Source organism: Oscarella lobularis, chromosome 13 (genome assembly GCF_947507565.1).
Source record: "Oscarella lobularis chromosome 13, ooOscLobu1.1, whole genome shotgun sequence".
NCBI classification, from domain to species: domain Eukaryota; kingdom Metazoa; phylum Porifera; class Homoscleromorpha; order Homosclerophorida; family Oscarellidae; genus Oscarella; species Oscarella lobularis.
In genome coordinates, this window is record NC_089187.1 from 2,405,082 (window position 1) to 2,424,298 (window position 19,217).

Consider the following 19,217-nt stretch of genomic DNA (forward strand, 5'->3'; position numbering starts at 1 on the left):
ACTAATCTACGTAATCGCTTGCATAGCGCAGATTCTCCACACGTGCCGTGTGATGTACAGTATGCGTTTTTTTATTCGATCGGTATGCGGACACGCCTACGACGCGAATTAGACGAGATAGTCGACGGAATATAATTATTACCTAGCGTGCAGTAGCTACCGTTTCCTCCAACACTGATAAATCTGTTAACATTAATTAAAGCACTACGACTCATAGTACATGATGGTTGAGTCTGATCATCCCGCGTGAGTACGTGCTCTCTTCATCATTCATCTTGATGGCTGTTCAGACGTAGTGATGCTTGGGGTATCTACGGGGTTCGAGACTAAGGGCGGCGTGCTGGCGCGTGGACGCAATGCTCCTCTTCTCAATATTTCTTCAGGTAAATACGACGGCATATCATGCAGGCTGGCAGACATATCATGCAGGCTATGCCAGCCAGATCTCGAGGCCACCGCTCTCCTCTTCACTCTCTTCAGTCTCTTGCTAGGAGCCTTCTTCGCTTTCTCGCTAGGAGGTGCCCCATCCTCGCCGCCTTGAATAAACTTCGTTTCAAGACTCTGCTTCACCACGTCGCCGTCGACGTCAAAGACCTCGTGGGCCAGATAACCCCTTTCAAACTGGATCAGATGAGGGAAGTTGTATTAGAAATGACAGTGAACAGAGGAGACTCCCCATGTGTACCTCTGAGTCACTGACGGTGGCGTCGGCGGGGAGACACTTCAACTCGCTTTGTAGTTGTTTCGGACGGTGGGGGCCCGGGATGAGGAGGAGGTCAAGTTGTTCAGGACTGAGGAAAGAGTTAATTAATTAAAACTCGGCGATTCTCGCTCATTTTACCTGTCTTTTAACTGTTTTAAGATTTCATGAAAAGGTTTGCCGCGCACGCTCACCCCGTTCACTTCCTGAACACGATCTCCTGGAGCTGTAGGGATGAATTTATAAAATGACGTCAGTCAGAAAACCCCCCGAACACGGATGTCAGTCAAACGACAGACCCTTTGACATGAATGTCACGGTCAGTCATCATACCGATGTTGAGTCTGGCCAAGTCAGCGGGGCCGCGACTGCATACATTTGTAATGACTGCCTCATTGTACACTTCGGTATCGCAACGGAAGTATTCTGCATGCAAGTAGAGCGTCTAAAATGCGCTAAAATCGAGCGATTTCGTTACGCACCGGTGTATTTTGGTCCCTATACGTACGAGAACAGAAGAACGTTAGGACACCCACGACACTTTGCGATTTCTTTAAGTTCTCTTACCGCGCCTTTGACGAAGTACTGCAGAATGAAGCCGTAGGAGCCGAGCGAATCGCGTCGAATGCGAACGCTTTTCGTTTCGGGTGAGGCCGCCATTATGAAGAACCTTTCCTCGCTTTCAAGTCTGTGGCCAAGCGAATGTGCGACCGCGATCAGTGACCTCTCCTTTTCCGTGTTCTGCGCGATAGGTCATGGATGACTAGGAGGGGAGATCCCAAGGGGGGTAGAAAGGAATCCCATGGCAATTTCTGCGCAATTCATGCGGGCTGCGCAAGCGTACAAAAATGAAAAAAAATAACATTGGCTTTCGTCTAATTTGTTTCCTGTTCTTCTTTTATTGGATCAGAATTTCGAGTTGTAACGAGCGTGGGCGCCATGAAAGGCGGCAGGGGCCCCCTCGAAGGACCCGAGACGCTCTCAGGTCGTCTGACGGGTCGAGGCATGCCGGGAATCGTTACCATGCCTCCCGTGGATGACGTACGCCCGCTTGCACCGGAAGTTTGCCGCTTTAGAGCGGGTATGGGCGGTGGGGACCCCTCGTAAGAACGCGGCATACGAGGACTCGCTTGGGGTTTGATAGACGGAAGCATTCCGCCCTGACCGTCCGGAATAGCAGGCGAAGCATCCGAAGGATGAACTAAAATCAATCAATTAATAATTAATTTAATTACTATAAGAGCTCCTTTTACATTCTGGACTGATGGCCGGAAATCGATTGCTTGTGAATGACGTTTGTCGAAAGGAATCGCCTCTCTGCGTTTGACTCGCCGTTCTACGTAGCGACAGCTCGCGTCTCAATCGTTGATTTTCCTGCTCCAATTTCTCTATGCCGACTTTCGACGGGAGACAACAGCAGCAGAGATACTTCTGCCACACGTCATTGTGAAACTTGTAGACGTACCAGAGCACAATGATGACAACGGCGATGAGAACAATAGCAACAATAATACCAGCAATGAGACCGGCATTGTTGCTCCCATCGCCCCCAACAAAAGCACCGGTATTACAATCAACAGTCGTGCACGCTACAAAGAGAAATTAATCAATACTGATCTTAGGAGAGGGTATGGTTTTTTACCTTGGGCTTGACATAGAAATGGTCTCTCAGCTGACTCGCATCCGCTGCTCCCCACTTTCCATCCAGTCGTCGTATAAACAACGCAATCTCTTGACTCGCGATTCGACGCCTCCGGTTCGTCTGGGGCCCAGTTCGTGTACGAATCGGGACTGAGAATGTTTCTCGGATTGCTCAGCCAATAGAATCGTCCCTCGAAATTATTCGCTTGAATGTCCTGATCCAAAAGCCCTATCCATGTATCCACTATTGATCCATCGTTCTGGGCGATGAGACTTCGAATGAAGGCGTCTTCCTCCGCTGATTTTATTTCGGCTATTTGTCCGCCGTTCTCTCGACACGTCTTCTCCGCATTTCCGAACGTGAGTCTCGTCTGGACGTGAGCGTAGCACCACAGGCCCTGGGCGCCCGTAAAATAGTCCGAAGGGCAATTGGACGACGATGGCCCTACTAAAAAGACCAGGTACACTGACAAGAGCAATCGCTGCTTTTACAAAATCAAATACCAGTTGAATTGGTTTGAGACAGTGAACGAGAAATCAACGCCAAGAAGACCAAGGCAAGCATTTGCGATCTGTTCCCTTGTTTTCGTTGCGCGATATAAGGGAGTTATGAGTTGCCGTGGCGACAAGTAACACGACCGCGTCACTCCTCCGCTTTTTTTGACGAGACATCACGTGATAAAAACAGTACAAATTTATAGTCAATTTTCGTACGCCTTCTTACAATAGGAAACAAAACTTTCTAGCGCTTGAATCATGTACCAATGGCCACGACTCTGCTTATTGGTCGGAGGCGATTCGGAATGGTATTCCTGACCACTGTGATGTCTGTACTCCTGCTTTCGATATTCTATTGAGCACTCGATGTGCCCAACGATTCCTCTGATGTCTTTCTCAAAATGTCGATTTTTGCTGCACAGCAGCACAGGCGGCACGCTTCGTTCGCCCAGCCAAATATCTGGGTAGTGCATTCCCTGCACGAATTGTCCACTAGGAGAATTATGTGCATATGCTGTGTCGCTGTTTTCTTACCGGGGCACTCGAGCTATGTTGACGTGTGATACGTCGTAGTTTAGTAGACAAAGCGCCTTTTTCTCTTCGTCACCTTTGCGATCGCCTTTTTGGAAGCCGTCTGCTTCCACTTCGGGAATCTCTTCTTCTTCTTCGTCCTAAATAGGAACGTTAGACGCTCTTACGCGTCACTTTTGACTTGCCCTGGCTGCCATTCTTTTTGCTATCCGGGTTTTGCATTGGTATCACTTCGCGTGGGAATTTTTGCTGAAAATCAAATGGAGAGAACATTGAGCTGGGCTGGAAGAAGATTCGTAGAAATAAGCCGTTTTTTCGCGAAAAAAAACCGCAGTCACGGTACCCTAAGGGATAGGGATAGGTAAGCTCTCACAGAATTCCTTCGCTCATTCCCAGCGAAATCTCTAGTACTCAAGTAGTCGAAAGTCGACCGAGGAAAGCGTCGCGCACGAGCAGACTCACGGCAGCCGCTGGAACGACCTTAGCATAGGTGGCCGCAAGGCCCGGGTAAAAGCCGCGAATGCCGTGCCGTGCCGCAATCCCTCGAGCCACTTGAAGCGTCGTCTTCTCAGAAGAATCCCGATTGACTTGCATGCGTCGTCGTAGCACGTCCAGGGGATAAACGATCTGTAGAAATTTAAAAAAATAAAGAACTCACAATGAATACCTATAATCTCTCACGGTTTGCGCCAGGGTTCCGGCAACGATGCCACACGAAGCAAAAAGACTGATACTGGGGTTCAAACCCATATGAGACGCTCTCGATTTCATATAATCGTATGACGATTGCTGCACGGCGAGAAACGGGGCAATGGATAGAAGCGTAGGACCGAGACCTTTGTAGAGTCCACGAAATCCGTCGTGTCGCGCGAGAGCAACGAGAGTACGACCGATGCCTAGCCACAGAAAATAAATCAAGTCCAGAATCCCAATTTCCTAATAGTTTACCTTTCGCGTCCTTGACGACAGTGAGTCGAGCTCGAACGACGTCGAGGGGGTGAGTGAGGAGCGTGGCGAACGTTCCAGCCGTCGCCGCCGATCCCATTCGCCAGACGGGTTCATATACGTTATTTACCGCGTCAACGGGAAACATCTAATTAAACATTAAATTTAATTAATTAATCAAATTAAATTCTTCGATGTTCTTATAATAGAATCAATCCCCCCACCTTGCAGAGGTTCGAGTATGCTAAGCAGACGAGAGCGGCGTAGGGGAAGACGCGAGCGACGTTAGCGCCGTTTCCTGCGAAGAGCCCACGCACGCCTTCGGTTTTCCATAGATGGGAAAGAGTCGACGCGATGCGCGCATCTCGACTGATAGTCTGCGTCTATCGACAAAAATCAGAACCCCACAAAAAAACTAAATCTCTAAAGTCTATACCTGAGCGAGAAGCTTTATTCGTTCCAGCGGCGATGTTAGGGTTCGAGAAGCGACACCTCCCATGCCGCCAGCGAGTAAAAATCGCCAGAGTGGCATCGAAGCAGGGGGAAGCGGCGGAGGGGCGAAATCGGCTCCAACGTCGATTCCGTCGCCGCGCGCCCATTGGCGAGCGATGGAGACGAGCGACGGGTCGGGTAGGTGCGCGAAGAAGTCGCTGAACTCGCCGAAATCGATGCGATTGTCGCGATTTGTGTCGACTTGCGCAAACATTGCGGTTACTTCACGTTCGGTGATTTCGCGCCGCAGTCCGACGTCGCTTAGCGTCTGGCGAAGTTCTGCGATGTCGATTGCGCCCGAACCGTCTCGGTCGATCGCTTCGAAAGCGGTTACAAGTCGTTTTCGTATGAAGGAGACATATGCGGGAAAGTCGAGCCGTTCGTCTTTTCCCAGCGGCTCTGTGGCGTCTAGCTTCAATGAGAGCCGCTCGCACGCTCTCGATAGTTCAGCGGAATCGATAAAGCCGCTTCTGTCCGTGTCGATTGCGTCGAAGACGTCTCGTAGTAATGCTAGAGCCGTTCCTCCTAGTTCAGCCATCAGGCCAGCACGCACGTTACTACGTCATTATTTATTTGGTAAAAAAATTGGTCATCAAAAAAGTCAAAGCAGAAGAGAGTGTTTTTGCCTTTGAGGAAACGTCGTGTACCTTCTTTGAGCTACTATTACAAATACGAGACATGAAAATCCAAGAGTAATAAATCCCACACTATTAGCCAAAACGATTTCAGACGTTATCTCCTCATCTGTTCCATTGCATTCACGACAATCGTGACTAAATAAAAAAACGTAATAGACGTCCACATAAGCGTTCTCGACTCACAGAGCAAGCTGCATTTTCTCGTTGATACCGATGAGAGATGTCAGAGCAGATAGCCCAAAAATACCAAGACCAATCATAGAATGATATGGAAGACAAGCCTCTCGATGTTCAGTTCGAGCACCCGGGTACAGAAAAGTACAACAACCTGAAAGAAACTACAAAGAAACGTGAATAGGATTTAACAGGCACGTGTCACACACCTGCACAGCAAAGAGAACGAGAGCGACGAGACCGCACCAACTATGAAACGATAGAAAATTGGCGTGACCGTTTTTCTTATGGAACTCGACCACAGCAGCGAGACCGATAGCACTGCACGTCGCAGCGCACAAATGCAGTATCACGTGCAACGCTTTCTTGACTGCTCTCGAAAACGGAAGTAGACGGAAAGTGAGTAGAGCTGTCAACGGATCTCAGACAAGCGTCTATGAATACTCCTTTATTTCTAACTTACATTGACTAGTGAAGTAGGTCAGTCCTGTCACCATAAGAACCGGATGCCAATTGGGAGCCGATCCGTCCCACACCAACCCATCGCGATAGTACCACATCCAATAGACGATGAGAAAGGTTGGCAGAACGCTCGATAGCTGGTATAAGACGAAGAGCCACAGGGGAATGTGGACACCGCGTTCTTCGCTGCCAACGCCTCTCATCCCTAATGTTATGTAGGCCTACGTGCGCATGGCAGGAACAGTGATAATTAGATCATTGGCTAAGGGCACTGTACAATATTTCAGGTTCGTAAATTTGGGGTTTTGATCAACACAACGAACGCGTGTGATTTATTAAATATATATGCGCATGCCAATAAATAAAAGTCTGTTAGGGCAATAGTAATTCTCCTTGCCTCTGAGACAACGCCTTGTATCGCTTTCTTGACAATATTGCAAATACGAGACAAAAAATGAAGAGTATTATGAGGCCCACACTGTTAGCAAGAACATTTTCAAGAGACATCTCTTCATCCTCATGACTGGCCAAGCTAAATAAATAAATAAATAAATAATCCTAATTTCTTTATGAATACTATATGACTTGCTTTATAAATTGTATTTTCTCGTTGATGCCAATGAGAGACGTTACAATGGCAAGCGAAAAAACGCCGAGACCCAGCACGGAATGAATCGGACGAAACGAAGTCCGACGCTCCATACGAAAACCCGGAAACAAAAAGGCACAAAACCCCAAAAGAAACTACAAGAAAAATAAAACATAAACCCAATCAAGGCAATTAGACTCTAGAACACCTGCAAGGTGAATAAAGCAAGTGTGATCAGACCACACCAACTGTGAAGAGAATGAAAATCCGAATGCCCGTTTCGCCTATGAAACTCCAGCACGGCAACGAGACCGATCACAGCGCACGTGCCACTGCAAAGATGAAGTAGCACGTGCAGCGCCTTCTTTGTCGCTTTCGAACACGGAAGTAGACGAAACGCGAGTAACGCTAGTAGAAAATAAATGCTCGTGGTTGCGGCCGCGATTTGGCGTTCGACTTACATTGGCTGGTAAAGTAAATGAGCCCTGTTACCATTAGAACAGGATGCCAGTTGAAATGCTGCTCCGATCCGTTCCACGCCAATCCGCCGCGATAGCTCCACGTCCAGTAGACGATTAGAACCGTTGGCAATGCACTGGCGAGTTCGTATAAGGTGAAGAGCCAGATTGGAACGTAGACGCGTTCTCCAGCATCGTCGCGTTTCATCGTCAGCTGACGGAGAAATGATTTCTTTAGTGCGCATGCTGGGGAGGTGGAGCCAACCTGACAACAGATTTCCCGTTTGAAACATGGCGTTATGTCGCCTTTTCGGCCTGATTCGAAAATGTAGACATCGTGTACTTCGATCGGGACCCGATTTGTTGTGCTCTACCGTGCGCTACGACTGGATGTCCTGGGAGTTGTCCCTGAGGCCTGGGGCTTCTGAGAGGAGCCCGCAGCGGAAGCCGCACTGTTGGTTAAAAGCGGAAGTTGGAAGAGACTGTAGATGTTTTTGGATTGAAGCCACCCAGATCAATTGACAGTACTCGGAACGTCCGTAGTTCCACTTCACTTTCAGCGTAACCAAGGCCAAATGAAGACCCCACACACCCGAGTCCTTTTGACGTACCTTCTTGCAGCATGCTTGGACGTCGTCACGCCTCAGACACCGTCATGTATCTCCTTATAAAGACGCTGCTATGAGAAAGTCTACCTACGATGTCTAGACTTTTGTCCAAGTCTTCCATCCCCGTCCAATGGACAAGTAGAAATTTCTCCTGATGGATCAAAGGCCCAGTACACGTGCAACGAAGGCTTCAGTCTTTATGGCCATCCAAGTCGAGTTTGCTGTGAAACAGAGTGGCTTGGAAGGACACCTTTATGCGCCCAAAGCAAGACATAAAAATCAAATTAACGTCACCCTATTCCGTCCCTCTAGACGGCCAGTGGGGAGAGTGGACTCATTGGGCATCATGCTCTCAAACATGCGGAAGTGGAACGAGCACAAGACAACGTTCATGCGATAGCCCGCCACCCGATCGCTACGGAAACGATTGCGAGGGCAGCGCGTCGGAGAGCCAGCCTTGTTTCATCGAAGGATGTTCTGGTACGTGAACGATCAAACCCATGTAGTCTATAGGGCTTTCATCCGTCGACCGGAGCAGCGTTTTGGCTTTGAGGAATTTACTTTCCTTGTTTTCTCTAGAGTGTAATGTGACGGACATTCGCGGGCCTGTTTCGGTTCACGTGTCCGACGACGGCTTGACGGCGTCGTTGACTTGCCCCGACGGATATGTTCCTGTTGGAGGCGAGACGAGATCGTGTAATTCGACAAGCGAAACTTGGAATGCGGAAATCTATATGCCCGTGCCATGTCGAAGTCGTACGTAACCGAGAACGTTGTGATGGAAGCCGATTTATTCTTTTGTATAGGGTGCGGTCCTCTGGATCCTCCTCGAGATGGGTCCGTTCTTTTTGACGACGCCTCTGGGGCTGTCTACTTTTGCGACGAAGGATTTCAGCTTATAGGTTCAAGCGAACGTAGGTGCCTCGGTTGTGGTGGTGGAAAGTGGACTGGAGCAGAGCCATTTTGCGTAAAACCAGGTACGTTTATACGCCGTAGCTACCGGGAGATTTTTTCAAAGCCGTATTTTAGGGCCAGAGAAGTTGATTGGAGTTCATCCGGTTATCTATCTTGACAGTGGATCTCATAAAGTTAGTAGTCACATCTTCTATATGGCAGCGGCCAGCGATATTAGACCGGCTTTGCGATCTATCTTTTTCTACTATCGCATTCCTCGTGGAGCAGGTAACGTTTTAGTCATGGCCCAACTTCTGGACACGGTCACAAATAGTACGGTGGGAAGGAGCTCGTTGATAACGCTCAAGGCGTCCGGTTTCGAATTTGTCTTCACTCCAGTTTGCATTCAGTTGTCGTCCGATCGACGCCAGTCTTTTGATAGTAGAATTCAGTTGCAGGTCACTGTGCCTAGTGACACTACGTACGAAATGAGAAGACTTGAGACAAGTAAAACGGATGCTTGCAGAGGTGAGATACTCAATAGTCTCCTTGGGAAAATAACCTCTTTTTTGTTTAGTAAAAAGCGGCGAATGTCCGGCGGTTTCCGACTTCGTTCCTACTCGTTGTGGACTGTATTGTCAGCACGACGGAAATTGTCCTGAAAAGATGAAGTGCTGCAGCACAAAATGCGGAGTTGACTGCATCAATCCAATCAACGCAAGTATGAGAGCAATAATTTTTTAAAGTAATCTTTGATGCTTTTTTTGTCCAAGGTCAGATAGCAGAGCCTGAGCCTCTCGATGATGGCTCCGTATCGTTTGACTGCCCTGATGATGGGTCTGGTGGCGATTGCGGATTCAAGAGCTCCTCGTGTGGCAGCACTGCGTGGAAGCTTAGTCTGAACGACACTGAGAAAACGCTACCGGTCAGCGCCTCACCTGGAAGGGAATGCACCATGGACGTATGCGTCGATTGCCTATACCCGAATTCATTCTCAGACACAACCGTCATGTCTTCCTCAAGAAAAAGGCGAAGTTTTGTAGGTGACGCAGCGAAAGGTGAGCTGAAAATTTATTTATTTATTTATTTATTTATTTATTTATTTATTGCTATGCCTAACTACGTTTGCTTTGAAGCCGGCAGAGCAGCTTTCGCTTTTATTCCCAATGGCGATAATCCCTTCCAGTGGGGAACGTTGCCCTCAGCTCTTATCCCAAAGGCATACAAATCGCTGCAGTTTCATGTGCGCATGATTGAAGGCGAGCCTGGTTCCTTTACGGGTCATCACTTGACCGTGTGGCTGCGTTGCTACCTTGATGATAGCAAGGAGATTAACCTCGGTGATAGATACCGTCCTGGAAAATACCTCCGTTATCATATTCCTCATTTTAACAACGTTGGAATTGACAGGCGCGTCACAATATTGGACATTGACGAGAAGATAGAGAACCAGTTTCCTGGCGGTCTGACAATGTGTCCTCAGTACTATGTTGAATTTCGAGGCAGTGCTATAGGAACAGCTCTTATCGTCTCCTCGATTTTCTTCAGTAAAGAACGAGATTGTCCGCCTTGACGTTTTTGTTTCTGTTTGGCGTAGAGAGTTAGAGGTTAGGAAATTTCTCTGAGCAATCATGACGAGATGCTGGCACTTATTGCCTAGACAAAAAAATATCGTGTGTTTGTACAATGTAAGGATGTATTTCCTGGCCGTATTTCTTAATGAAAAACGTTCTCAATTCCCATTCCAACCCGTTGGTGTCGTCTACAGTGACGAGTCGTCGAAGAGGGAGGGAGAGAATAATCGCACACTTACTCGGAGTCCGAATAAGCGTTCGAAACACGTCGTCGTAGACGGAGCGACCTCGGGCTCCGACGAAAACGCGAAAAGTCACAGATACCCCCGGATGCGGCCATGCGAATTTATTATGCGGAGAGAAATACGTACATTTTATTCGTGCAAACGTCTAAGCATGCATGCAATTAATAATTTCTACACGTGCTTCCATGATGTTTCTCGGCGATTCTTCGTCCCGCCTGCGCTCTTTCAGTGAAGAAAAGCACCTAAAAAAACAAAAGACATTATCTGTTCGATTAATCCGTGTACGTACCTTGTAGTCCTGCGTTCGTATTGGCGTAATCCAGGCTACACCGCGTGGAGGTTCGAACGCTGAGTAGCCCAAAAATATTTGAGAGCGAGCCGTAGCATCATAGGCTCAACCGCGACGGTGCGGCCTAGGATCGAGAACGGCTCTCCCACACCGTCCCCCCGACCTCGTTGCACCGTGACCCATGGGGCCATAGTCCTTCGCTTAAAAGGAAGCGGGACTACCGGGTTGAGGGAAGGCGCCGAACGCGAGTCCACACACAGCCAGAGGTCAACTTGTACGTGCTTTGATTTTGGTCTGGGAAGTCAGGTCATCTTAGGCTATAGGTCACTAAGCCGAGTGAGAAACAGCCACGAGACACTGGGCCCCCCACACGTTTCTTTGGCGGGAAAGTGAACTGATCTGAGCCTGACGCCCACTCGGTATAACGCGGTACGTCAGGCTTCGTGACCCAAGCCATCCAACGGACCTTTTATGACTTTCCCAGTGCCAATCGCGCGCCACGAGAAGAACTCGCGCGACGCTCATCCACTGCACCTTACAGCTTCAGCAAGGATTGGCAACCGGCTGAGCACGTTTAATGTTGACATGACCATGGCTTTCCCAACGCCGACGACCTCCAGGGTTCCGCCCTTTAGGCTTTCCCCACCTAGCCAGAACTGAAGTTGTGCGCAGGACGCAGCCGCTTTTATACGAAAGCTTATGCAATCGTTATGCAATATCCGTTGGTGACGGCATTGTCTTGGATTCACCGGGGCAACGAGTCGCTGGTTCGTCGAGAAAATTCGCGCCAATTTTTCACGTGTTCTTTACGGTGACGTACCGTGGTCGATTTTGGCGCTAAATCAATGGCGGCTCCTTGTGGTCCTTCGTTTTCCTTGGCTTTAACGGGTTGTTTTTACTTTAGATTATGCTTTGATCGACTCTATTGGCATCGTATTCGAATCTGCCGCCCCAGTGCCCGTATAAACAATCGCTCCTCCTTGTTTTTTTCACATGCGTTCTTTCCGGCGCGGAGATTGCGTCTAGCGACGAAGAGCACTCCAACCGACTAACGAAGATGCGATTCGAGGAGAAAACTTGGCAGAAAAGCGCACGGGAGCCGATCGAAGAAACCAGCGGACCACGCGCCCCCAGAGACGACTTTGACGAACGCATTTGGACCTGAAGAGCTCAAGAAAGCAACGTACTACCACAGCGAAAGGTCCGCTTGGGTTCTGCAACGAAAGGGGCCCCCAAAGAGATGTCCACTCCCCCGCCATTTGTATCACCTCAACACGAGACAATTAAATCAGAGATTGAATTTATTATTAATCCCCTGGAAAAAAGGAGCAGTTTAGTTTCGTCATCATTTCACTGTCAGGTTCTCTTCCTCCTTTCTCAGCTAATTTTTTTGTTAGGATGGGTTCTGAAGAGCGATATTGCTTTGCTGGATGAATTATGGACGGGCGTCGAAGATTCCGCCCCCAGGATAATTGTTTGGACTCCTCCCTTTATCGAAGAACGGTCTGATAAGACGACAATGGTCACTTTATCTAGAGTGCATCCGTTAGCAGAAACAGCGTCTCTTTGTCATGAAATTGGGACTTCCTTCGTCTGGAGTGCAGTTCATTTTGACGTGATTTTTTGCCCGAGCTGCTTACTCAAATAGCTGAATCTTGGAGTCTCCATCAAAGCTAGGGTACATAGTTGTCAGTAGAGGTCTCACGCATTGATTTGCGTTTCTACTTGGACGCAGAATTATTCCCTGTTCCGAATTCGCGGAAAATCGCTCGAGGCTATGCCGACACCCACATCCTCTCCCACTCTATTCTCACACGATCGCGGACTTTTTGTCTCGCCGTACGCATACTGATTTGAGCATCTTAGCTGTTTCTGTACAGAAGATGAGGTGTCTGCGGTAGCTGCGGTTCTCTTAGGATACAATTTTGACTTTTTCTCTCGTGTAGTCACTTCGGAGTTCGTCTCCTCCTTGCAATTGCTGTGCCATCCTTTTGGGCCAACGCTATTCGCACGGTAAGACTTTTTTCTCTTTTTCTCTATCTTAGCTAACGTAGAGCGCTAAATAGGATACTATTTCTCATCGATCTCGTCGAGATGGCCATGAAGATGACCCGGTATTGAAAGAGCTCGTTTTTGTGCGCAGTGGTAACGTTAGAGCTATTTTTGCTCACGCGCCCCGAGTCGTTTCTTCGCGGCGCTAATAAATTTGTTATGGATAGTGATGTACAATGTGTATTAGACACTGGGTCAGATGGGAGAGCTGCTTGTGACTTATTCTGTTTAGACTATCATGAGCCCTTTGGAAGAGATGTTGGGAAGTGGCGTGGAGTTGGAGGTATGATTAATTGAAGCGAGAAGACTTAAGCGAAACGCGTTTCTCTTCCTTAGATGCTTAAAGGAGACAAAGGAGAAAAGGTTCGTTTAAAAACAGCGATTTGAAAATCGTAAATATTTTTCTCTAGGGAAACCGGGGCCTTCAAGGAGATCCTGGCGAACAGGTGAATGTCATGTCTATGTATGACGTCGTGCGCGTGAATTAATCAATAAGGGGCATAATGGAACTGACGGATTTCCAGGACCGCGTGGATTTGCTGGGCATCGGGGTCCCGAAGGACCTCAAGTAAGGCTAACCTGTCTATCTCAACGCAGCCAAGCAAAGACTTTCTCTAGGGCCTTCCTGGTGCAACAGGTCTGACCGGTCGGAGAGGAAAGCAGGGTCACAAAGGGATGAAGGTTAATTAATCTGCTGTATTTTTTTACTTGCCTTGAAGTTCTATAGGGAGAACCTGGACTTAGAGGAATAACTGGAGCCACAGGAAGCACTGTGAGTACTTCATGATCATAGTTTTTCGTAAAACTGTTTTTTGTCTACAGGGAGACGTTGGTCCGAAAGGTGAAAAGGGCGAAGTTGGAGACCAAGGAATTCAGGTAGAGTATGACACGATAATATTGAGCAGAAAAAGAGACTCGTTTTGCTTTCAGGGAATAAAAGGCGAGTCAGTCAAAGGCCAAAAGGGAACGATGGGTCGGCAAGGTGACCGAGGCGAAGACGGAACTCCCGGTCACACCGGACCGAAGGGATCAGTTGGAGATAAAGGAGACAACGGCGTTCCTGGTCCTACTGGGGACAAAGGGGAAAGAGGACCCTCAGGATTTTCGGGCGAAGATGGAACTCCTGGGCGCAAAGGAAGTAAAGGAAGTCAAGGTATTACCGGTCCCCCTGGACCCACTGGAGAAGCAGGTAAAGATGGAACGCCTGGAACGGTGGGCCCGAGAGGGGAGATAGGTCAACAGGGGCCTCCGGGACCAGCTGGACCGAAAGGCATTGATGGGACGGATGGCGCTCCGGGGGAGCAGGGTCCCCAAGGAGTTCCAGGAAATGACGGCGGGAAAGGAGACAAGGGCGATAAGGGAGAAGCGATTAGAGGTAAAAGCGGTATTTATATTTTAGCTTTTATTAATAAGACGACGTTTGTCTCATGTAGGTGAAAAGGGCGATGTTGGAGCGTCTGGACAGAATGGACAGAATGGTGAAAAAGGCGAATCTGGCGAAGATGGAATTCCTGGAAGTCGTGGACCTAAGGGATCGGACGGTCTTAAAGGAGACGTTGGTGCCTCTGGACCCAAGGGTGAAAGAGGAGACAAAGGATTTACAGGCGAAGACGGAACTCCCGGGCGTCCAGGAAGCGAAGGAAGTCAGGGTAATATTGGCCCTCAAGGACCTCAGGGAACACCAGGTGAAAAAGGAGAACGTGGACCGATTGGTCCAAAGGGAGAGATAGGCGAACGGGGGCTTGTGGGACTTCCTGGACCTAAAGGCGTGGATGGAATTGACGGCGTTAAAGGTGATCAGGGTCCCCAAGGAGTTCCAGGAAACGACGGACTAAGAGGAGACAAGGGGAGCAAAGGAGACGCAGTTACAGGTATAGCCCAGTTGTTCAAAGACTCGACGCTTTTATGTTGTCTCTAGGCGAAAAGGGTGATGTTGGGGCTCCTGGAACAGATGGAACAAACGGTCAAAAAGGCGAGCCTGGGGAAAATGGAACTCCCGGGAATAGAGGGCCTCAGGGACCAGACGGTCTAAAAGGAGACGTCGGCGATCCTGGACCCATGGGTGAAAGAGGAGACGAAGGATTTGCGGGCGAAGATGGAACTCCTGGGCGCAATGGAAATAAAGGAAGTCAAGGTAATACCGGCCCAGCTGGACCTAAGGGAGAACCAGGTGAAGTTGGAACGCCTGGAACGGCGGGTCAGAAAGGAGAGCCAGGTCAACAGGGGCCTCAGGGACTTGTTGGACCCAGAGGCACTGATGGAACGAATGGCGCTCCGGGAGAGCGGGGTGAACCAGGAGTTCCAGGAAGCGTCGGTGCGACGGGAGATAAGGGTGTTAATGGAGATACAGTCAAGGGTAAGGTAACAACAATTTTAATTAATTGATTGATTATTAAAAAGGAGAATTTTTTTTCAGGTGACAAGGGCGATGTTGGGAGTCCTAGCGAAAAAGGAATGAAAGGTCAAATGGGCGATGTCGGACCTAAAGGATCAATTGGGCTAAAAGGAGACATTGGTGAACGTGGATTCAAGGGTGAAAGGGGAGACAAAGGATTTACAGGCGAAGATGGAACTCCTGGGCGCAACGGAAATATAGGAGCTCCTGGTCCCCGAGGACCCGTTGGAGTACCGGGTGCAAATGGAACGAGTGGACCTGCTGGGATGAAAGGAGAAAAAGGAGAATGTGAGTGTACCACGTAGTAACGCTAATGTGACAGAAATTATTTTTTCTAGGCATTACTCCCCCCAAAGAGGGTAGAGCTTTCAAATAATCTTTTTCCTGCAATCGGAAGTGTGATTTTGATATTTTTTAGAGTTATCTCCTACAGAGAAACCAAAGGGAGGAAAAACGCCTGTGGAGAATTCTACCCTCGTCGTGCTTCATTCGCTTTCATCAGAAGAACCGACTTGTCCTAATGGATTCAATAAAGAATATTCTGGCTATTCATTTTCATTTGCGAATGGCTACGGCTTTTCTTTGGGTAAACTACAAAACGCATTCGATTTTTCACGTTTTTGTTCAACTAATACCGTATAGGTCAATCACTTGGAGATCCTTCTTCCTGTATGAAAAATTTCAATCGTCGTCTCTTCGTTGCCTGTACTGGAGATTCGTGCGACGCAAACATGCGCACTGGCTACAGGCAAACCGATCGATTATACAAAAATTGCGTATATATCTAGTCATTTTTTTAGCTACTGGCTTTCGTCTGGTGTACGAGCTGAGACTCCTTTGAGCAACGAGTCGATCAGTAGGTGCACTGTCTGCAGCGGATTAGGCACCGTCAAAGTCGCACACAGCTTCATGACAGAAGTTCCCATGTGTCCGAAAAATTATGTCGACCTTTGGCGGGGATACAGCTATGCTGGAGTAAGCCAAAGGGACGCAGTTGTAACTCTTAATTCTTCCTTCTAGAATACGGGGGCCATCTCGTCGCTTGGCTCGCAAGAAATTCTATCCGATTCTGGATCTTGCCTGCCGAAGTTTTACAGCTTTTTGACTGTTGAATGCAGTTTTTCCAGTTCAAAGAAATGTCGCACGCACTCATCGAATCGAGCCTATTGGCTCGCAGCTGCTGACGCCGACCACTCGACGAAAGGACCTGGAGAAGGGCGCATTAGTCGCTGCCGCGTTTGTTATCGCAAGGCTGACTTGTAACTGTAGGACGGCCCGGCTTAGTGTCTGTAACGTGAATTTTGTCTGTTTCAACTTGTATCGAGCTTGGGCTCTTGACTCTTTTCCTTTCAGAGCTCTTTTTGTGCTATTCACCGTTTTTTTCTGGAGAAGTATTTGTTGCTTAGTGTAGGCTGACTACTTGAGATATTGGCGACGATGCCGCCGGTTTCTGATAGCGCACGTGCGTGTATTTTTGCGCGTGCGCTCATCTGCAAGTTAGTTAGGGTGACCAGGTGAAAAAGGAGAACGTGGACCGATTGGTCCAAAGGGAGAGATAGGCGAACGGGGGCGTCTGGGACTTCCTGGTCCTAAAGGCGTGGATGGAATTGACGGCGATAAAGGTGATCAGGGTCTCCAAGGAGTTCCAGGAAACGACGGACTAAAAGGAGACAAGGGGAGCAAAGGAGACGCAGTTATAGGTAAAGCAGCGTTGTTCAAAGACTCGACGCTTTTATGTTGTCTCTAGGTGAAAAGGGCGATGTTGGGGCTCCTGGAACAGATGGAACAAACGGTCAAAAAGGCGAGCCTGGAGAAGATGGAACTCCCGGAAATAGAGGGCCTCAGGGACCAGAGGAGACGTCGGCGATCCTGGGCCCAAGGGTGAAAGAGGAGACGAAGGATTTGCGGGCGTAGATGGAACTCCTGGGCGCAATGGAAGTAAAGGAAGTCAAGGTAATACCGGCCCAGCTGGACCTAAGGGAGAACCAGGTGAAGTTGGAACGCCTGGAACGGCGGGTCAGAAAGGAGAGCCAGGTCAACGGGGGCCTCAGGGACCTGTTGGACCCAGAGGCGCTGATGGGACGAATGGCGCTCCGGGAGAGCGGGGTGAACCAGGAGTTCCAGGAAGCGTCGGTGCTACGGGAGATAAGGGTGTTCAGGGAGATACAGTCCAAGGTAACGTAAGACAACAATTTTAAATTAATTAATTTAATTATTGAAAACGACGATTTTTTTAGGTGACAAGGGCGATGCTGGGAATCCTGGCGAGAAAGGAATGAAAGGTCAAATGGGCGATACTGGACCTACAGGACCGATTGGGTTAAAAGGAGACGACGGTGAACGTGGAACCAAGGGTGAAAGAGGAGACGAAGGATTTCCGGGCGAAGATGGAACTCCTGGGCGCAATGGAAATAAAGGAAGTCAAGGTAATACCGGCCCAGCTGGACCTAAGGGAGAACCAGGTGAAGTTGGAACGCCTGGAACGGCGGGTCAGAAAGGAGAGCCAGGTCAACGGGGGCCTCAGGGACCTGTTGGACTCAGAGGCGCTGATGGGACGAATGGCGCTCCGGGAGAGCGGGGTGAACCAGGAGTTCCAGGAAGCGTCGGTGCGACGGGAGATAAGGGTGTTCAGGGAGATGCAGTCCAAGGTAAGTAAAACAAAAATTTTAAATTAATTAATTTAATTATTGAAAACGACTATTTAGGTGACAAGGGCGATGCTGGGAATCCTGGCGAGAAAGGAATGAAAGGTCAAATGGGCGATACTGGACCTACAGGACCGATTGGGTTAGCCGGAGAGAAAGGAGATAAAGGAGAATGTGAATGTGAGCACCACTTAACAGAATCAATTTTGCACAGTCCTTTTTTTTTCTTTTCTAGGTGTTTATCCTCCCACAGCAGGTTAGAGCTTTCGAATTGTTTTTTTCGCAATCGGACGCATGTTTCTAATGTACGTTTCTTTAGCTTCATCTCGTACAGAAATACCAACGGGAATCGAAGCCGAAACGCCTGTTGAAAAATCTACCCTCGTCGTGCTTCATTCGCTTTCGCCGGAAGAACCGGCTTGTCCTGATGGATTCGAAAAAGAATATTCTGGCTATTCATTTTCGTTTGCTAATGGCTACGGCTTTTCTTTGGGTAAAGTACGAAACACATTGTTTGTCGTTGAACTATACCCTATATAGGTCAATCGCTTGGCGATCCTTCTTCCTGTATGGAAACTTTTAATCGTCGTCTCTTTATGGCTTGTACTGGAGATTCGTGCGACGCAAACATGCGAACTGGATACAGGCAAACCGATTGATTATATAAAGATTGTGTATTTAATTAATTAATTAATTATTTATTTCTGTTGTGATCAGTTACTGGCTTTCGTCTGGTGTATCGGCTGAGACTTCTCCGGGCAACGAGTCGATCAGTAGGTGCACTGTCTGCAGCGGATTAGGCATCGTCAAAGTCGCGCACAGCTTCACAACGAATACTCCTATGTGTCCAAGAAATTATGTCAATCTTTGGTCAGGATACAGTTTCGCTGGAGTAAGCCAACTTGACTGAGTAGTCGCGTCGTTCTAACGTTTTCTGCTACTTCTAGAATACGGGCGCGGTCTCGTCGCTTGGCTCGCAAGAAATTCTCTCCGATTCAGGATCTTGTCTGCCGAGGTTTCTCAGTTTTTTGACGGTTGAATGCAGTTTTTCCAATTCAAAGAAATGTCGCACGCACTCATCGAATCGAGCCTATTGGCTCGCTGCTGCAAACGCCGACCATTCGACGAAAGGACCTGGAGAAGGGCGCACCGGTCGCTGCCGCGTTTGCTATCGCAAGGCTGACCTGTAGAGCAGCCTACTAACGGTATCATTTACGAAGTTTTCATGTATGTGTAATGTTTTTTGTGCGTCTGCCAGTTTGCTTTCTCCTGTATTGCAAAAACAATCAGGAGTAAGAAAACTCTTTTTTTTCTATTCAGTATGGCTCTTTATTTCAATCTTTGATTCTTGCTTGTTGAAATCTTAATTTATTCCTTCTCTCCTAGC

General features: G+C 48.4%; 7 protein-coding genes and 1 pseudogene across 11 annotated transcripts; 3 read left to right on the top strand and 5 right to left on the bottom strand.

Annotated features, from left to right (window-relative positions):
• Positions 1 to 50: 50 nt before the first annotated feature.
• Positions 51 to 3,006, bottom strand: LOC136194445 (uncharacterized). Of its 2 annotated transcripts, XM_065983566.1 has the most exons (8): positions 2,846 to 3,006; positions 2,343 to 2,789; positions 1,954 to 2,289; positions 1,268 to 1,901; positions 1,183 to 1,198; positions 842 to 1,126; positions 686 to 791; positions 51 to 621 (listed from the first exon to the last, which is right to left on the bottom strand). In XM_065983566.1, the coding sequence occupies exons 1-4, from the start codon at positions 2,904 to 2,906 to the stop codon at positions 1,576 to 1,578; spliced, it is 1,170 nt and encodes a 389-aa protein (XP_065839638.1). In that variant the 5' UTR covers positions 2,907 to 3,006; the 3' UTR covers positions 51 to 621; positions 686 to 791; positions 842 to 1,126; positions 1,183 to 1,198; positions 1,268 to 1,575. The 2 variants fall into 2 exon arrangements, with proteins under 2 accessions (XP_065839638.1, XP_065839639.1); XM_065983567.1 differs by lacking the exons at positions 1,954 to 2,289; positions 2,343 to 2,789; positions 2,846 to 3,006 and having other exon boundaries at positions 842 to 926; positions 1,034 to 1,126; positions 1,268 to 1,557.
• On the bottom strand, positions 2,985 to 3,629 carry LOC136194464 (uncharacterized). 2 transcript variants are annotated; one of them, XM_065983590.1, is made up of 3 exons: positions 3,556 to 3,629; positions 3,374 to 3,510; positions 2,985 to 3,315 (listed from the first exon to the last, which is right to left on the bottom strand). In XM_065983590.1, exons 1-3 carry the CDS (start codon positions 3,565 to 3,567, stop codon positions 3,192 to 3,194), a joined length of 273 nt encoding a protein of 90 aa, XP_065839662.1. In that variant the 5' UTR covers positions 3,568 to 3,629; the 3' UTR covers positions 2,985 to 3,191. The 2 variants fall into 2 exon arrangements, with proteins under 2 accessions (XP_065839662.1, XP_065839661.1); XM_065983589.1 differs by having other exon boundaries at positions 2,985 to 3,331.
• On the bottom strand, positions 3,569 to 5,349 carry LOC136194438 (uncharacterized). Of its 2 annotated transcripts, XM_065983560.1 has the most exons (6): positions 4,752 to 5,349; positions 4,540 to 4,698; positions 4,319 to 4,463; positions 4,052 to 4,266; positions 3,744 to 3,997; positions 3,569 to 3,619 (listed from the first exon to the last, which is right to left on the bottom strand). In XM_065983560.1, exons 1-5 carry the CDS (start codon positions 5,343 to 5,345, stop codon positions 3,782 to 3,784), a joined length of 1,329 nt encoding a protein of 442 aa, XP_065839632.1. In that variant the 5' UTR covers positions 5,346 to 5,349; the 3' UTR covers positions 3,569 to 3,619; positions 3,744 to 3,781. The 2 variants fall into 2 exon arrangements, with proteins under 2 accessions (XP_065839632.1, XP_065839630.1); XM_065983558.1 differs by having other exon boundaries at positions 3,598 to 3,997.
• An 8-nt stretch (positions 5,350 to 5,357) lies between these two features.
• Positions 5,358 to 6,284, bottom strand: LOC136194894 (plasma membrane ascorbate-dependent reductase CYBRD1-like). The gene is made up of 4 exons (XM_065984145.1): positions 6,083 to 6,284; positions 5,829 to 6,028; positions 5,629 to 5,783; positions 5,358 to 5,580 (listed from the first exon to the last, which is right to left on the bottom strand). The coding sequence occupies exons 1-4, from the start codon at positions 6,282 to 6,284 to the stop codon at positions 5,409 to 5,411; spliced, it is 729 nt and encodes a 242-aa protein (XP_065840217.1). The 3' UTR covers positions 5,358 to 5,408.
• Positions 6,285 to 6,386: 102 nt separating this feature from the next.
• Positions 6,387 to 7,456, bottom strand: LOC136194457 (transmembrane ascorbate-dependent reductase CYB561-like). Its single transcript, XM_065983580.1, has 5 exons — positions 7,394 to 7,456; positions 7,132 to 7,342; positions 6,879 to 7,078; positions 6,671 to 6,825; positions 6,387 to 6,613 (listed from the first exon to the last, which is right to left on the bottom strand). The coding sequence occupies exons 2-5, from the start codon at positions 7,334 to 7,336 to the stop codon at positions 6,454 to 6,456; spliced, it is 720 nt and encodes a 239-aa protein (XP_065839652.1). The 5' UTR covers positions 7,337 to 7,342; positions 7,394 to 7,456; the 3' UTR covers positions 6,387 to 6,453.
• Positions 7,428 to 10,366, top strand: LOC136194895 (uncharacterized). Its single transcript, XM_065984146.1, has 11 exons — positions 7,428 to 7,456; positions 7,634 to 7,689; positions 7,750 to 7,785; positions 7,837 to 8,001; positions 8,049 to 8,216; positions 8,316 to 8,492; positions 8,543 to 8,713; positions 8,766 to 9,158; positions 9,208 to 9,351; positions 9,404 to 9,688; positions 9,767 to 10,366. Exons 1-11 carry the CDS (start codon positions 7,428 to 7,430, stop codon positions 10,201 to 10,203), a joined length of 2,061 nt encoding a protein of 686 aa, XP_065840218.1. The 3' UTR covers positions 10,204 to 10,366.
• A 1,349-nt stretch (positions 10,367 to 11,715) lies between these two features.
• LOC136194415 (collagen alpha-1(IV) chain-like) lies at positions 11,716 to 16,595 on the top strand. Of its 2 annotated transcripts, XM_065983522.1 has the most exons (22): positions 11,716 to 11,939; positions 12,136 to 12,241; positions 12,292 to 12,416; positions 12,474 to 12,626; positions 12,685 to 12,751; positions 12,805 to 12,852; positions 13,023 to 13,073; positions 13,127 to 13,153; positions 13,201 to 13,236; positions 13,287 to 13,358; positions 13,409 to 13,471; positions 13,518 to 13,562; positions 13,613 to 13,666; positions 13,721 to 14,165; positions 14,224 to 14,661; positions 14,709 to 15,146; positions 15,207 to 15,473; positions 15,524 to 15,544; positions 15,604 to 15,771; positions 15,828 to 15,933; positions 15,986 to 16,160; positions 16,206 to 16,595. In XM_065983522.1, exons 4-22 carry the CDS (start codon positions 12,622 to 12,624, stop codon positions 16,446 to 16,448), a joined length of 2,769 nt encoding a protein of 922 aa, XP_065839594.1. In that variant the 5' UTR covers positions 11,716 to 11,939; positions 12,136 to 12,241; positions 12,292 to 12,416; positions 12,474 to 12,621; the 3' UTR covers positions 16,449 to 16,595. The 2 variants fall into 2 exon arrangements, with proteins under 2 accessions (XP_065839594.1, XP_065839593.1); XM_065983521.1 differs by having other exon boundaries at positions 12,136 to 12,416.
• A 27-nt stretch (positions 16,596 to 16,622) lies between these two features.
• LOC136194896 (collagen alpha-1(IV) chain-like) lies at positions 16,623 to 19,215 on the top strand (annotated as a pseudogene).
• Positions 19,216 to 19,217: the final 2 nt, after the last annotated feature.

What these genes read in the sequence shown, in the direction of transcription:
- LOC136194445 (XM_065983566.1), bottom strand. Translation starts at nt 2,906, where the DNA reads ATGCTTGCCTTGGTCTTCTTGGCGTTGATTTCTCGTTCACTGTCTCAA. An exon ending in ATTTCTATGTCAAGCCCAAG is followed by an intron (nt 2,290 to 2,342) that starts GTAAAAAACCAT and finishes TTCTCTTTGTAG; the next exon opens with CGTGCACGACTGTTGATTGT. An exon ending in TCCGGCCATCAGTCCAGAAT is followed by an intron (nt 1,902 to 1,953) that starts GTAAAAGGAGCT and finishes GATTGATTTTAG; the next exon opens with TTCATCCTTCGGATGCTTCG.
- LOC136194464 (XM_065983589.1), bottom strand. An exon ending in AACATAGCTCGAGTGCCCCG is followed by an intron (nt 3,332 to 3,373) that starts GTAAGAAAACAG and finishes TAATTCTCCTAG; the next exon opens with TGGACAATTCGTGCAGGGAA.
- LOC136194438 (XM_065983560.1), bottom strand. Translation starts at nt 5,345, where the DNA reads ATGGCTGAACTAGGAGGAACGGCTCTAGCATTACTACGAGACGTCTTC. An exon ending in CATACTCGAACCTCTGCAAG is followed by an intron (nt 4,464 to 4,539) that starts GTGGGGGGATTG and finishes ATGTTTAATTAG; the next exon opens with ATGTTTCCCGTTGACGCGGT. An exon ending in TGTCGTCAAGGACGCGAAAG is followed by an intron (nt 4,267 to 4,318) that starts GTAAACTATTAG and finishes TTCTGTGGCTAG; the next exon opens with GCATCGGTCGTACTCTCGTT.
- LOC136194894 (XM_065984145.1), bottom strand. Translation starts at nt 6,284, where the DNA reads ATGAGAGGCGTTGGCAGCGAAGAACGCGGTGTCCACATTCCCCTGTGG. An exon ending in TCGTTCTCTTTGCTGTGCAG is followed by an intron (nt 5,784 to 5,828) that starts GTGTGTGACACG and finishes GTTTCTTTGTAG; the next exon opens with TTTCTTTCAGGTTGTTGTAC. An exon ending in GAGAAAATGCAGCTTGCTCT is followed by an intron (nt 5,581 to 5,628) that starts GTGAGTCGAGAA and finishes TTTTTTATTTAG; the next exon opens with TCACGATTGTCGTGAATGCA.
- LOC136194457 (XM_065983580.1), bottom strand. Translation starts at nt 7,336, where the DNA reads ATGAAACGCGACGATGCTGGAGAACGCGTCTACGTTCCAATCTGGCTC. An exon ending in CATTTACTTTACCAGCCAAT is followed by an intron (nt 7,079 to 7,131) that starts GTAAGTCGAACG and finishes ATTTTCTACTAG; the next exon opens with CGTTACTCGCGTTTCGTCTA. An exon ending in GAGAAAATACAATTTATAAA is followed by an intron (nt 6,614 to 6,670) that starts GCAAGTCATATA and finishes TTATTTATTTAG; the next exon opens with CTTGGCCAGTCATGAGGATG.
- LOC136194895 (XM_065984146.1), top strand. Translation starts at nt 7,428, where the DNA reads ATGTCGCCTTTTCGGCCTGATTCGAAAAT. An exon ending in GCCCGTGCCATGTCGAAGTC is followed by an intron (nt 8,493 to 8,542) that starts GTACGTAACCGA and finishes TCTTTTGTATAG; the next exon opens with GGTGCGGTCCTCTGGATCCT. An exon ending in TAAAACGGATGCTTGCAGAG is followed by an intron (nt 9,159 to 9,207) that starts GTGAGATACTCA and finishes TTTTTTGTTTAG; the next exon opens with TAAAAAGCGGCGAATGTCCG.
- LOC136194415 (XM_065983521.1), top strand. An exon ending in ATGGCCATGAAGATGACCCG is followed by an intron (nt 12,853 to 13,022) that starts GTATTGAAAGAG and finishes TATTCTGTTTAG; the next exon opens with ACTATCATGAGCCCTTTGGA. An exon ending in GAAGTGGCGTGGAGTTGGAG is followed by an intron (nt 13,074 to 13,126) that starts GTATGATTAATT and finishes TCTCTTCCTTAG; the next exon opens with ATGCTTAAAGGAGACAAAGG.